This window comes from Loxodonta africana, chromosome 14 (assembly GCF_030014295.1).
Source record: "Loxodonta africana isolate mLoxAfr1 chromosome 14, mLoxAfr1.hap2, whole genome shotgun sequence".
NCBI lineage: Eukaryota > Metazoa > Chordata > Mammalia > Proboscidea > Elephantidae > Loxodonta > Loxodonta africana.
This window is the reverse complement of record NC_087355.1, coordinates 62,451,470-62,468,084: the sequence shown is the minus strand read 5'-3', so window position 1 is coordinate 62,468,084 and position 16,615 is coordinate 62,451,470. Positions and strand designations below refer to the sequence as shown.

General features: G+C 33.8%; 1 protein-coding gene across 3 annotated transcripts in view; it reads left to right on the top strand.

Moving 5' to 3' along the window:
- CSMD3 (CUB and Sushi multiple domains 3) overlaps positions 1-16,615 on the top strand; it is a 1,388,861-nt gene that overhangs the window by 1,260,073 nt on the left and 112,173 nt on the right. For all 3 annotated transcript variants that reach the window (XM_064268007.1, XM_003408442.3, XM_003408441.3), the window contains 3 exons: positions 1,533-1,721; positions 2,659-2,836; positions 3,865-4,010. In XM_064268007.1, coding sequence (XP_064124077.1) covers positions 1,533-1,721; positions 2,659-2,836; positions 3,865-4,010 — 513 coding nt within the window. The remainder of the gene's footprint in view (positions 1-1,532; positions 1,722-2,658; positions 2,837-3,864; positions 4,011-16,615) is intronic.

Below are 16,615 nucleotides of genomic sequence, written 5' to 3'. Positions count from 1 at the left end.
CTTTTACTGCATTATAGAATTGAATTAATGGCATTGTTAATAAACAGGCTAATCTGTACAAATTCACAGAGTCAATATTATTTTTTTTGCATTGATTTTGCAGTTAGACTCTAAGTATTTTCTGAATTTTGGAAAAGTGCATGGTATGCAATTAAACATACTCTTCTACTGATGGATACAGTTCCAAACTTAATATTATGCTGGCAACATTGTTAGGTTAAGTCCTCTATTGCATATATTTTTTGATAGGAACTTTTCTCCTGAATATTTAAAATCTCTGTCCTACACTTCCTTATTAAAAACCATAGAAAGGTAAAGTGATCTATAGATTATCACAGGATCGTTAGTCTATAAATCCTTTCCTAGCTTTCAGAATTACTTTTTTAAATATAAAATGAAAATGTAAAGGATTTATTTAATAGTATCATATATTACAAATCCTAATGATGAAATGATACATATAATGGATTGTCTTGAGTTAGAACTAGAACTCTTTTGATTTTGATATTTTTTGTGTGGAAAACCTATTTAAAAATAAATAGGTTCTGAATACATGCACTAAACACCTTAAAAGAACTTGTTCATAAGTTTTGTAATCTTTGGAAAAATTGGAGTGAAATTCTAATAAACTACTTAGATTAGCTTGTTCAATTTCAAATGTCATTTTTTTTTTCGCTTTTGGGAACACAGAATTTTAATGTCAGTAGCAAGAGAGTCTTAGGTTACTAGCAAATAAAATTTATTCATTAGTAAATGATTTTGAGTTAATTAATTATCGAGTTTTAAAAATTTACAATATATGGGCATACATAAACCCATGTTCATATATTCAAAATTCATTCAACAATGTGTATCTGTGTATCGAATACCTACTATGTGAAAATCAATGGACCAGGCTTTGGGGATACAGTGGTAAACAAAATACACAAGAATTTTGACCTCACGCGGAGTGTAGAACAAGAGTAGTATGAGCAGATAGTTATGCTGCAGTGCCAAAAATACTGTGATAACTGCAGCTCAAATTTTATACTGGAAGGAAATTTGTTTCCTAGTGCTTTTTATTATTAAATAGCTTCCTTGGAGAAACTCAACAAAGGGACATTGTGGCTTGTTTTATTTTTTTTTAGAGAAAAAATAGTAACAATTCTCAAAGACTCAGAATTCGGTTTATACGCATACATATATATACACTTTTTTTAAATATACATGTAGTTAAACCAAGAAGCAATAGCATTCTGTGTAAGGGAATCACAATTGTTAAAGTGCTAGCTCCAATAGCAAGTTTACATTTTCATTAAAATGTAATGAAACCAAATGCATTTTTATGAATTATACTAACATTGTAAATGTAAAAATCAAAGACATAAGAAATTCATATGAGATGGTCAGTGACATCATTGATTGTACATCTGAATTGCTATTTTTGACCAACTACAAGCAGCGCCACATCAAGTTGTAAATAGTACCTGCCTTGGCCTTCTGAAATTCAGAGTGGAGAAAGAAGAGCCTTTCTTTTCTCTTTTTATTTGCAGCCTATCAGTTACAAAGCTGTCCTGATCCACGCCCATTTCGAAATGGTTTTGTGATTGGCAATGACTTTACCGTGGGCCAAACCATTTCATTTGAATGTTTCCCTGGATATACTTTAATTGGAAATTCAGCTCTTACTTGCCTTCATGGAGTCAGTCGTAATTGGAATCATCCACTTCCAAGGTGTGAAGGTATGTTTCTAACTTCAAGCTATCTTGTAGGTGATGTCATCTATGTTTAATACTTCTTGTTTTAGCACACTTTCGTGCCTTCCTCTTCAAATACCATATTAAAGATAAAGCTTGTTTTTCAGTTGAATAATCATAGTTCCTGAAAAAAAAAACTGTTAAGATCTCATAATGAACAACTGATTTATCATTATGGGCAGAAGTCCTAACCTTCCCCATTGGAAATTAAATTAACATTTCAGAGTTTTTCCTATGTGTGTGAGTCTTATGTGGATGCATGCTTGTGTGTGTTTAATAGTCATTCTTATATAAACCAGTAAGCCAAATAAACTCGTACTGAATTTGAGTCCTTGTCCTCTAGAAAACCCCTTTAAAAATAAAAAAACATTTGAATCTCTCAATCATAAGACACATAAAAGTAAACAGTGTATATGTATTGATAAAGTATTTGAAAAAACTGAAGGCTTAATGAGATTTGCTAATATAAAACAAACAAAAATAGTGATAATAAAAATTATATAATATCCTTCATATGAAAAAGTAAAATTGGCTATATTTTATATAAGGAGCCCTAGTAGTGCAGTGGTTAAGTGCTTGATTGCTAACCAAAAGGTCAGTAGTTCAAACCCACCAGCTGCTCTGGATGAGACAGATGCGGCAGTCTACTTCCATAAAGACTACAGCTATGGAAACTCTATGGGGCAGTTCTACTCTGTTTATAGGGTCGCTATGAGTTGGAATTGCCTCGATGGCAAAGGATTTGGTATGGGTTTATATTCTGTACATGGTTGCCAACTTCAATTTATATGCCTCAACTAGGGTAAAAACATAACACATAGATGAATTTTATGCTGCTTAAGAGATGTTATGTTTGCTTCTTTATAGTCAGTTTTGTTATTATTATTATTTTTAACATTTTCATTTTGTGTCTTTTCTCTAGCTCTTTGTGGTGGGAATATAACTGCAATGAATGGCACCATTTACTCACCTGGATATCCTGATGAATATCCAAACTTCCAAGACTGTTTTTGGATTGTAAGAGTTCCCCCTGGGAATGGAATCTACATCAATTTTACTGTCCTACAAACAGAACCAATCTATGATTTCATTACTGTATGGTAAGCCAGGACCATTGTTATTGGTTGATTCTACTACATATAACAGTGGAACAACGTAGGGATGAAAATATATCACAATCCTCTGTTACAAATTGCCATCTGATATTTGAAATGGTATGAGTAACTGAGGGTGGCAGTATATGATTTGCAGAATGAAACCAACAAGAGAAATACATCTTGGCTTGTTTACCCATGAAGTAGCTAAAAATTGTAGAACAAAAACTTCATGGTTCAAAAAGCTTAAAAGGGTGTTATTAAATTAGCATGCAAAAACAGGGAACTAATGACAGAGTAAAGAGTAAATTAAAAATAAGGAAGGTCTCTATTCACAAAAGCCTGTGAAATTAAAGAGCCTATATTCAAATAATTATATCACTATTCAATTTCTGTCATCGTTTATTATAAAATATTGTAAATATTTATAAAATAAAATGTTAAGTGAAACATCTTTATTTAAAAATATACTATAAAAAATCTGTATTAATTATGGACAGTTGGCTAATAGAACTACTGTATGATTCCTAAGATTTCTAACAGCCTGTGACTGTCAAGACTGTTGCTAAAGAAAATAAAAGGAGGACAAACTTGAAGCCCAAACTTCAAATCTTTGGGAGAATCTACATGTAGGAGAATCTAGGTTGTGGTCAAGGAGCCCTGATGGCGCAAAAAAGATTACAGCCAAGAAAGTACCTGTGGGTAGTTCCACTCTGTCACATGGGGTGGCTAAGAGCCGGAAAGGGCTCCAGGGCATCTGACAACAACATGTGTTGGTCAGGAAACCAAACGATGTAACTGATTACAACAAATATGGGTGCATTTTATTGGGGCAAAAATATGATCTATTTTTATATTTTATGTTTTTAAATATGCTATTTCCTAAATAGACGTAAAATACATCCCACTATGATTTCCCACTTATCGCTTAGCTTATCTACTGCATCTTTATCATCTCAAATGTAATACTTTCGTTAAACTTGTGCTAAATTCTCCAAAAAAAAAAAAAAAATCAAACCTCTCTCTCCCAACAGGGATGGACCAGACCAAAACTCACCTCAGATTGGTCAGTTCAGTGGCAATACAGCTTTGGAATCAGTGTATAGCACTTCAAATCAGATTCTAATCAAATTCCACAGTGACTTCACAACAAGTGGCTTTTTTGTGCTCAGTTATCACGGTTGGTATCTAAGAGTTTCTATTTAATCTGGTACTGTTTAAATTGTCCCAGAAAAAAACTGAATATAATCTATTTTAACTAGTAATTGAAATTCAAGGTATCAAAATTTGACTTTTTTTTTTTTTTTTGTTACTATAACTTTAGAATTTCAATTACATTTACTTGCAAAGGATGACCTCTTCTAAGCATTTAGGGACACAAAAATATGAGCAAATGGAAATAGGAAATAAATCAGACAGTAATTATCCAGTGGAAAATAATCACTTTTGCATGGAAACTAATAAAAGAGAACCAGCTGTTCATAGTTTATTGCATGCAATTTTGAAACAGCAATAGATTTTTTAATACAAAATGTTTAATCTATTCAACCTGCTGTGACTCTTTCTAAAATTAGCATCAAATATCTTTATGCTTTGTGTAAGATTACTCATTCATTCATAGCCTTGAGTCAAAACTGTATCTATTCTAGAATCTTAGAATTTTGAGTAACTATTCCAGATCACTGTGGAATGATTTGTGGACAGTTTCAATTGTATTTCTTTGTATAGAATTGATCTTCATAGCAGTAACTTCCTGAAAGGACATTCAGAGGTTTCACAGAGGTTTTTTTTTTTCTCCCCCTTAATTTTCTTTTATCCCAAATAGATTATATTCCATTATAAATCAGGAAATATTAATTTATTTTTAATTATTATTTTATCTGCTGTGATCATATTCCCATAAACACGTTTTTCTTCTTCGATATTTGTCACACCAATTTCAAGAGTATTTCACAGAATCAGTAATCTGCTAAACAAAGTTTTCAAAAATTGTATGAAAAATGTTCAAGATGAACGTGCATGCTGTCCATTACATTATTATACAATGTAATGCTTTTTATCTTATAACACAAAAATAACAAAATCTTTCATACTCAAAGCTTACATTCCATGAAAAATAGGTAAGTCAAATATGATTACGCACATTGTGTTTTGATGTAGACATAGTCAGAGAATTGACCATAAAATAATCAATTTGCTTAATCTGAGCATTTGTCAGTCAGTTGATGGGACCTAACTAATAGCGAGCCTTGGTGGTGCACGAAACCCTTGTGGCATAGTGGTTAAAAGCTAAGCCAAAGGTTGGCAGTTTGAATCCACCAGGTGCTCCTTGCTAACTTTATGGGGCAGTTCTACTCTGTCTCAGAGGGCCACTATGTGGCAGAATTGACTCAACAGCAATGGGTTCGGTTTGGTTTGGTGGTGCAGTGGTTATAAGCATTTGACTGCTAACCAAAAGGTCAGCAGTTCGAACCCATAACCCTTTCCATGGGAGAAAGATGCGGCAATCTGCTCCTATAAAGATTACAACCTTGGAAACCCTATAAGATGGTTCTACTCTGTTCTATGGGGTCACTAAGAGTATGAATTGACACAGCAGCAGTGTTTTTTTTTTTTTTTTTGGTAGTGGTTCACAGCTGCCAGAGATTTGTGTACACTCCAGTACAGCCAATTAGAAATAGGGACGTTCAGGTAGGCAACTTTTATTTAGGCTATGCATTTTTATTTTTAATAATTCATTAACTTTTTCCTACTCAATTGATCATTGATGCTGGCATTAAGTATCAGGTGAGCACTTAACCGTTACAACACCAAGGCTTCAGGTAGATACAGTCTAATACTGCAACAATAGCATTATTATTTTGATAACCCAGCCCATTATTTAGATACATAATCATAAATTGGGAACCAATAAATCAAGTAATTGTTAAGACTAAAAGATGAGTTAGTTCCCAAACTGAATTGTGTATATTTTTTCTCTTCATGGACCCCTGCCAAAGTTTTTATTATTTTGTGCCTTCCCCAAACAAGTGGTAAAAAGGGACTATTCGATGGCACTGGGTTTGGGGTATTCATTGATGTACTTTAAATATCCATAAGTTAATCTTATTGGGAGAGTAAACTTATAAAATTTAGGAGACATATCAAAAGGAAAATACTGTCAGAGAAATGTATGTGTGTGTGTATTCATATAGAAAATATATGGATAAGAGAATGTATGTATACATACTCAGTGAGAGTAGATTTATACATTTATACATACACATATGTGAATGTATATATATGTGTATATTCTCATTCCAAAGTACCTTATTTTAGCATCTGAGTGTTAGTCAAGTATAACAGAAATAGAATTATCTTAGGATAAGACAGACGAAATATTTGTTTAGTGCTTTATTTTTCAGTTGACCTTGGTCAGGTTACTGTGTAGCTCTCCCCTTTCCTCAGCTATAAAACAGCACAGTATAATTGCTGAGAGGATTAAATGAGATACCACACACACAGAAATTACCCCAATGGCATGTATTAGGTTGAATCATATGAAATTGCTTGTCAAAAAATGCTGAATAATTGACAAATTTGTATCATTCAACCCAAGTAAGCACTATTATTGTTACATTATCCCTTTCATAACTGAATTTCTTTGTACTGTGAATTTTTTATTGATGGCATGTGTTTTCAGTAGTGGAATGCATGCAGATTAATGGACTGTATTTAATTTTTTTATTGGTAAAACAAATTTTTAGAAATATTATGTGGGAACACATGTTCCCATCAGTCACAGATGGCACTCTGGTGCAATGATTTGTGACACAAAATCTGTCACAATGATCCTGGGAGGCATGATTTATTGTGAGTGCCTTCCATTTTGTTACATTGGGCACCCCTGGCTTTCCAAATATTACCAAAAAAATTAAAACCAAACCTACCAGTGCTCCGTAACTATTACACAGAAAACCATAAATACGCTTACAAGGCTTATCTAGCTGTACAAAAGACAAAAAAGCAAAAGTTTGACCCAGTCACATTTCCTGGATGCATTACCTCATACATAAACTCTCTACCCCAGCTATTTTGTGCCAACGAATGTTTCTTTCGTTTTTCTCCATTACACAAGTTCCCACTGGAGGGTTGCAAAAACTTTTTGTGGGAAAAGTAACCTCCCAAGAAACTTGAGAGGTGGAAAATGTTGGTGGGCAACTGTATATCCCAACTATGATGAAAGGGTTATTAGCATTTCCTTGCAGACATGTCCTGAGAATTGGAGTCAATGAAATATATACAGCTAACATAGTTTCTGGCAAAGAGTAGATGTTCAGTAAATGCTAGTTTTCTTACCATATTTCATCTAACATTTTTTATTTTCTCTAAAGGGCATTTATTTTTATTTGTTGCACTTTAAATTTGCTAATGAAGCACAATTTCCAGAGCCTGGTGAAGCCTAACATTTGAATCAACATCCCTAGAAATTTTACCCAAGGTTTAAGATAACCTTGAAATTTAAGGATGTATCAAGGGTTCATGATAAAAACAAACTGATGGTCTAAAATCCACTAGCTCTAGTATGGTAATTTTCTTAAAGCACTGCTTTCATCCTGACTCATCTTTTTAAAAATGAACAATATCTACACTGTATTAAATTTAAAGCTACCTTATAATCTTGTTTACTGACTCATACTCCCCAGTGCCTACTCTGAACCAATCAAGTTGGTTTTCTAATTGTCTCTCTGAACTGCAGTTATTAAATATCATCACCTCAACCCTAACTAATCCTGATCACTTAACTCATCTTCAGTTCTTTAAGTCTCCTTGTCTTAAGTCTCAACTCTCACTTCTTGATAACTTGAATTCATAGTGATTATTTTTACCTAATTTTGGAGAACATAATTACAGTGTGGCCTATTGTTTTATACATCTTACGGGGTTAAAGAGAGTGAATGGTTTTTGAGGACAAAGATCGCATTGCCCCTTTTTACCTCTTTTAAAAGTTTTATTAATTATTTTGTATATTTTAGCATTATATTTATACTGTTAAAAAGACTGTTGTTTAAATGAGTTGATTTGAACTGTATGAATAGCAGTTATCAAAATCATTTCAGAAATATATAGATATATGCCCATCCCCCTCATAGAAAAGAGAAGATGCCTGTCTTCAAATCAATATTAAGACAATTAAAAATATAATTGGCCCACGCTCTCATAGCCAAGATCGAGGCTATTTTCAATGCCAAAATGAACTCTCCTAATAATTAAAAAAAATGAAGAGATTTGGTATTTTTCATAAGTAAACTAGGTAGATAATTTGGTATTTTAACACTTGTAAATTGATTTATTATTTTATATACTTAAGCATGTAATGGTTTGCCTTCCACAAAATTTCTTTAAATTCTCTTATTGATTCAACAGCTTCTTCTGTTATAGCTCACTCTAGAAGTCACAAATGACTTCCTCAGGAGTTTGGATATTTATTTTACAAATTTGACAAGCCGGTCTTTCAAACATTTCTTACAGTCACATTTGATCAGTTTAGTTCTGTTTATTAATATATTTTAAAGTATTTTTAATTATTTTTTTCTCTCTAACCTGACTTCCTTTATGATATCTATCCATCCAATTATCTCTTTTATAAATCATCACCTGCATTTAGAGTTTCATGATCAAAAATGATATTCATAAAAAGCTTTAAAAAATGAAAGTTCTGTGCAGTGAAAATATAGGACAGACATAAAGGTTGAAGCACTTTACCTCAGATATCACGTCTCTTCTTCATCTGAGGAAATGATTTTCTCTTTCTTAGTTGCCGCAATTGTAATATCCTCAAGTAAGGGCTAAGTTTTCTTAATATCTGCTATAGAGTCAAGATGGGATTGGCTTGTAATAAATCACAACACTCAGGCTGAATCAATGATCCTCTGAAAGTAACTTAAACAAAACCAGTTTTAACTGCCTGTTTTTGCATACAGTGACTTCATATAATAGTCACCGTAATAGCAAGGGCTAGCAGGGGCAGATTAACCAGTAAGCAAATTATGCATGGGCTTAATTGTGTTTACTTACTAATCTGAAGTGCACAGTTTCACATGGGGTTCACTACATCTTTGATGAGATGAAAAACAGGTGAAATTGTGTGCTGCAGATTAGTGAGTAAAAGTAAACTCATGTGTGCCTTGTTTCTTGGGTAATCTGTCCCTGATAGCTACCATGTGCTGACAACTTAATATTCTGGGCACTATGCTAGTTGCTTTCCATGTATTATTGCTAATTTTCATAATAAATCTGCAAGGTAAGTAGTATTATCCCCATTTTAATAATGAAAGAACTAAATGAAAAATTAGGTAACCTGCTCAAAGCCACAGGATTAATAAACAGAAAGACAGGTTGAAATTCAAAATACACCTGCCTGGCTTCAAGGAATGACCTCTTTTGAATAATGAAAACAACAGCAATAATAATAATAGCTAAAATTTATTGAGTACTTGTTAAATCCCAGAAACCCAAAAGGTCAGCAGTTCGAATCCACCAGGCACTCCTTGGAAACTCTGTGGGGCAGTTTACTCTGTCCTATAGGGTCACTATGTGTCAGAATCGACTCCACAGCAACGGGTTTCAAGTATTAAGTGCCAGACAATGTCCTAAGCTGATATTATATATTTATTATATTTAAAGAGATGTAAATTTAATTTTCCTTTAAGAATTCAGCAACATGATTTTCATTTTTAGCAAGATCGCATTTTCTAGAATACTTCTTCTAATTAAACCTTTAAGCTTTAATCTTCTTAGTGCTTCTCTTCCCAGGACCTACTAGCTAAACACAGCACATTAGTAGCTTTATTACAACTCTGTTCTCCTTTGGTTTATACTTTAAAAAATGTGCTATGATCATTGTGCCAAGAGATAACAAATTTTATTGGGGTCTCACTTATGATAACCAAAGCAACTGTTGTTATGTGTCCTCAAGTCGGCTATAACTCATAGCGACCGTACATACAACAGAATAGATCATTGCCTTGTCATGCATCATCCCCATAATCATTGCTGTGTTTCAGCCCATTGTTATAACCATTGTGTCAGTCCACCTCTTTAAGAGTCTTTTTTTTTGCCGACCCTCTCTCTGCATTACGAAGCATGATGTCCTTTTCCAGGGACTGGCTGTTCCTGATAAACGGTCCAAAGTATAGGAGACAAAGTCTCACTATCCTCACTTCCAAGAAGCATTCTGGCTGTATGTCTTCTAAGACAGACTTGTTTGCTCTTCTGGCAGTCCACGGTATATTTAAAATTCTTCACCAACACTGTAATTGAAAGGCATCAATCCTTCTTCAGTCTTCCTTATTCATTCTCCAGCTTTTGCATACATATGAGGCAATTGAAAATACATGGTTTGGGTCAGGCACACCTTAGTTTTCAAAGTGACATTTTTGCTTTTTAATGGTTTAAAGAGATCTTTTGCAGCATATTTGCCCAATCCAAAACATAGTTTGATTTCTTCACTACTGCATTTGAGGGCATTGATTACAGATCCAAGTAAAATGAAATCCTTGACAGCTTCAATCTTTTCTCCATTTATCATGATGTTGCTTATTGGTCCATTTGTGAGGATTTTTTTTTTTTTTTTTATGTTGAGATGTAATCCATACTCAAGGCTGTAGTCTTTGATCTTCATCAGTAAGTGCTTCAAGTCCTGTTCACTTTCAGCAGCAAGGTTGTGTCATCTGCATATCCCAGGTTGTTAAGGAGTCTTCCTCTAATCCTAATGCCATGTTCTTCTTCTTATAGTCTAACTTCTGGGATTATATGCTGAGCATGGTGAACCAGTGTGGTCAAGGGATACAACCCTGACACACACCTTTTCTTATTTTAAACCACACAGCATCCCCTTGCTCTGTTCGAATGACTGTCTCTGGGTCTATGTACAGGTGCCCCACAATTAAGTGTTCTGGAATTCTCCATCTTCCCAATGTTATCCATAATTTGTTCCGGTCCACAAAAGTTGAATGCCTTTGTGTAGCCGATAAAACACAGGTAAACGTCTTTCCGGTATTCTCCGTTTTCAGCCAAGGTCCATCTCACATGAGGAATGATATTCCACATTCTACATCCTTTTCTCAATCTGGCTCGAATTTCTGGCACTTCCCTGTAGATGTACTGCTGCAACTGTCTTCAAATTATCCTTAACAAATATAGCTTCCCTGTGAAATTAATGATATTGTTCGATAATTTCCACATTTTCTTGGATCATCTTTCTTTGGAATGGACAAAGATATGGAGGTCTTCCAGTCAGTTGGCCAGGTAGCTGTCTTCCAAATTTCTTGGCATAGATGAATGGGCATTTCCATCGTTGCATCTATTTGTTGAATCATCTCATTTGTTATTCTGTCCATTCCTGGAGCCTTGTTTTTCTCCAGTGTCTTCAGTGCAGCTTGATTCTTGATCATATGCTACTGCCTGAAATGGGTGAACATTGACCAGTTTTTTTGGTATAATAACTATGTATTCCTTCCATCTTCTTTTGATGTCCTTGAGACATTCAATGTTTTGTCCATAGAATCCTTTAATAATGCAACATTAAGCTTGGATTTTTTTTTTTTTTTTTCTGTTCTTTTGGCTTCAGAAATGCTAAGATTGTTCCTCTCTATTGATTTTCTAATTTCAGGTCTTTGCACATTTCATTGTAATACTTTACTTTGTCTTCTCTAACTGCCCTTTGAAAACTCCTGTTCAGATCTTTTACTTCACCAATTCTTCCTTTCCCTTTAGCTACTCTATGTTTAAAAGCAAATTTCAGAGTCTCTTCTGACATCCATTTTGGTCTTTTCTTTCTTTCCTATCTTTTTAATGACCTTTTGCTTTCTTCATGTATGATGTTCTTAATGTCATCCCACAACTCATCTGATTTTCAGTGATTAGTGTTCAATGAGTTAATGTATTCTTTATAAGGTCTATAAATTCCAGTTGGATATATTCAAGGTCGTACTTTGGCTCTCATGGACTTTTTAAAATTTTCTTCAGCTTCACCTTGAACTTGCATAGGAGCAATTGATGGTCTGTTCCACATTCGGCCCCTGGCCTTGTTTTGATTGATGATATTAAGCTTCCCCATAATATAACGAGAATATATATTCATTAATTTAAAACAGAATTTATTATTTTAAGATGTTTAAATCCATTATCTAGGGTACGTTTTTTTATAGTGTCACATTATTGTTTTTGTAAGGCTCTGTCAAGTTGATTTTGACTCATAGCAACCCTATGTACAACAGAATGAAACGCAGCTGGGTCCTGGGCCATTGTCACAACTGTTGCTGCGTTTCAATCCATTGTTTTAGCCACTGTATCAATCCATCTCATTGAGGGTGTTCCTCTTTTTCAATGATCTTCTGCTTTACCAAGCTGTCACAGTATTAGAGAAGCTAATTGACATCCTGAAGATTTTTTTGAAGGGCATAATATGATTTAATAATTTACATTATATATTTTTTCTACTGTTAGTGACTAGTCTGTTATAAAATAAGACGATTGTATGTTGACTTTTAGATTACTTAAAAAAGTTCATTTAAAAAGCCTGCTACATCTTTTTGGTTATCTTTTCAGGTTTTGTTACCTGTAAAATAAATGCTATATTTGGGAGCAAGTATATTTAACTCTACAGAATCTCATCCTAAAAGGGACTGCTATAGATAGAAAGACACATATTATATCAAACATAAATCATCATTGCTTTAACTGTGTGAGCCCTTTGCCTTATACAGCCTAAAGACTTGACCTCCTTTCATATATACAATAGGTAGAACATTGAACTCCTAAAGTGTTTCTTTATGTGATATCCAAGAAAGCCTAGGAGGTAGGGACATAATACAATGATGTCCTTCCAAATGTCTTTCTTTTAAAATATATGTAGTAAAATGGTGAAGATAACATTAAAAGACAAACTGAGGAACTTGTTCTGAGGAAAATATAATGTCATTTAATATTGTTTAAGTGAGTAAAAATTGATTTATGAAAGTTATGTCAAAATTACATATTTTTTGACATTTTCTCGTAGGCACACAACCATTGTTATGTTGTCATATTTCATTTCTAAAATACTCTACTGTAGATCCCCTTCAGCCAAATGCCACCAGGAACTCACAGTTAGTTAAAGTAAGTTGACTTAATTGGCTTATTTTAGTGAGTGGAACTACATACCATTAGGAACAGGGATCTTGTGGCATCTCAATAACCGGGTGTTAGGAGTGGGTTGTTACAGAATTTGGGCTTGTGCTAAATAATTTGAGGAGGGCTCATTGTTTTGCTATAGATTGAGAGCTGTCAGAAAATTGGAGCAATTTTATGATTGGGTACCTTAATACATTTTTTTTAGAAGGTGGAAGAAATGAAACATAGCTAACCTATAATTGTCAAAGAAGTTACAGCTGCTTGTATTTGCTGAAATGGAAAGTTCTTCGTCATTTTGGTGGTTTAAACAGTGTTCTTGTGTTTTCCTGTGTTCAGACATGATTACCAGAGGTATCTTGCTTTTGTCTTTGTCCAACAAGGTCAAAAGTGACCCTGCTGATGTTAGTTTTTCATGAAATTGTTTAAGTTCAGCAGTTGAATACCATGACCTACCAGTTAGAACCAGGCCAGCTCCAAGTTAACAGCAGAGAGGAACTGTTTTTTAATTTTTTCTTCTCAACATGCAGTAATTTAAATAACTGTTATTTTATTTAAATTTAAATAACTTAGTGTAATTTAAAGTAATATTTAGAGATAACTATAGCATATTCCTTCACGGTCAAAACCAAAACAAACCATATAAAACTATGATGATGAACAAAGAGAGGAAAATAGAGCCTGATAAAAAATAAATTGTCACTGTTGATATACTCTTTCATCTCTCAAAGTACCAAGTAAATCAACACCATATGCTACTAGTCTCAGTGCTAAGGCAGGATATCTTCCGTTAGCTATCTTCATGTGGCACAGCTAATTCCTGCAACAGGTATTGGAATTTTCCTATGATAAAAAAAAAGAAAGAAAGAAAAAATTCAGGCAATTTTCCAATAGCTTTGCTTACTATACTTCTGTTATTCCCACTCTAGGAAAATCTCAAGAATGACTTCTTGTTGTTGCATTCCTCATGATAGAAAATTTCTCTATCACACTTCTAACTCCAGGGATGGGCATACTCTTCCCAGTTGCTAAGATTCTCCCTTACACAGAGAAATAGACTAATAATGGATCGAAAGTGATATTTGTGAGTAATTTAAGCACTGCTAAAACATAGATATATGTTTTGCTTGAACTCACTAGGAAATTTTCCCCTAAATAGAAGAAGTTTTTAGTATTTTTCTCTTTTCATTAGAACTCTGGCAGCATTTGTTTCAATACTCTTAATTTTGCTTTTAAGTGGAACTGCTAAAATTTATTTTAGGTAACTTTACCAAGATTACATAATTGAACATGCAATTATCAATGCTTTGCCTCCACCAAATCTTCCCTAAGTCATGAATTATCATACAATAATTAATATGGGTCACTATGGAAATAAACCAGTGGTTTTATACAACTTAGAGTTTAAAGGGGAACAGAAAACTTTTTTTCCCCCTCTCTAAGGAATGCTGTGTCCTTACTTCGCAAAAAGATTTTGTGCCTGTTCTTTTTTTGGTTTGCAAAGAGATTGGCAATTTGCCAACGTTCTATTTTGTCGTTTATGAAGAAGCTTTTAATAGCTCAGCTGAATTGAAATAGAAAAATGCAGCATTATTTTCTGGAGTTGGATGTTTCATTGCAAAGAAAATAGAAATTAAAAATAACCAAAAAATATTGCCAGTATCAAATCCTAAAGCAATTTCAAGAAGCAAATTTGCTGGACCACGACTAGGACATCCATAGACACTTGAACAAAAAAAATGGCACTATTCCAGTAAATAGCCATCCTCAAAGATACTGACATGAAGAATAGGATCCACTCATGTAGTTATTAAATAGTAAACAATATTTTAAAGCTGAATGCCATACCAAATAAAATGGTTCTTCCAAAGAGAAAATAAATGCAGACCATGTGTGTGTTTTAATAATGTACTATGGTTATTACTTTGAAGCTGCTTCTAAATTGAATAAATCATCAAAAATGTGGACTAAAATATATGCTCATACTATTTGTTCGATGACATAACAACTGGATGTGTGACTTTGTCTGCCTCACATAACGTCTCTAAGCTTACTCCTCCCTTCCTCTCCTATAAAGTAAGGAGATTAAGTCACTTACAAGGTAACTTTTAGCTCAAATATTCTATGATTCTACCCCATGTAATATTGGATACAGTAATTTCAGGCCTGTTTATATTGTTCCAAAACAACCAAAGCACACATTTTATAGAGAGTATGATATTGTTTTAATTTAATCAGTTATTAGTATTTATTGAGTATGATTTTCAGAGCGCTGAACTTGTAGTTCTGAAACTGTAGACACATATAGTATGTATTATACATGACTATATAATAAGTGGAAACCCTGGTCGCATAGTGGTTAAGAGCTACGGCTGCTAACCAAAAGGTGGGCAATTTAAATCCACCAGGTGCTCCTTGGAAACTCTGTGGGGCAGTTCTACTCTATCCTATAGGGTCACTATGAGTCGGAATAGATGCAACATGGGGCAGTTCTACTCTATCCTACAGGGTCACTATGAGTCGGAATAGATGCAATGGCAACGGGTTTGCTTTGGTTTGATTTTATATAATAAGTCACTGAATTCAAGGACTTTATATTTCAGTATAATATACATCAGAGTAAAACAATAAATATCTCAGCATTTTTGAAGTATATCCAATGTAAATAAGAATAGAAGCAAAGCGAGTAGTAAAATGTGTTCTGGGAAGTCACATGAGTACTAGCCCTTTGAATGATAACATGTTAGTGAGTGCAGTAATATTAGGAAGTTGAAGTTATGCGTGTGCAAGGGCACAGGTGTCATCCCACCAGCCATGCTGATACTACCTTTGTCAAGCAGGTAATGTGCTCTCCCTTTGAAATTAGGATATATCAGGCACTGTTCTAAGCTTTTTACCTATTTTAACTCAATCCTAGTTTTATGTCTATTTTACAGGTGAGAAAACTAAAGCACAAAGTCTTAGTAATTTCTCTAAGGTCATAAAAATAGAGCTAGCAAATAGCAGACCCAAGATTTGAACACAGGCAGTCTGCTTCTAGAGTAACCAGTAGATCAGGCTTCTTTGTGTACAAAATTGACTACTCACCAACAAAAATTGGAGGATATATATTTTCCAGTGATGTTGATTGATTTTATAGAAACAGTTTCAGGAAGAGAGGGAATGGGGCACAGTGTTATTGCCCCTGTCACTAATTGCTTTTGATTATTAAATATTTGATGTGTCAAGCATCAAATCATTGCTTTATTATACCCTCTTCTTACCCACCAAGATTATACACCTAAAGTTTACTTTTCAATTATTTGCCAAATCAAAATCTCTTTCATGAACAAGTGAATCTTGGGAAAGCAGAAAGTTCTAGTATTTCACCAGTTATTCTTATTCATTCGTGAACATCTAATCTCTGGAATGAACGGAACTCCAACCTGACATAATACCTGTATTCTTAATAACAATAATACCAGTAATTTACCTTTATATGGTGCTTACTATGTGCCAGGTACTGTCCTGTATGCTTTGCTTTTTATAAATCCATTTGATCCTCAAAACCAAACTTCAAAGTGATATACAGTTATTATTATTATTATCACTTTACAAATGAGAAAAATGAGGTGGAGGATAAGTAACTTGCTC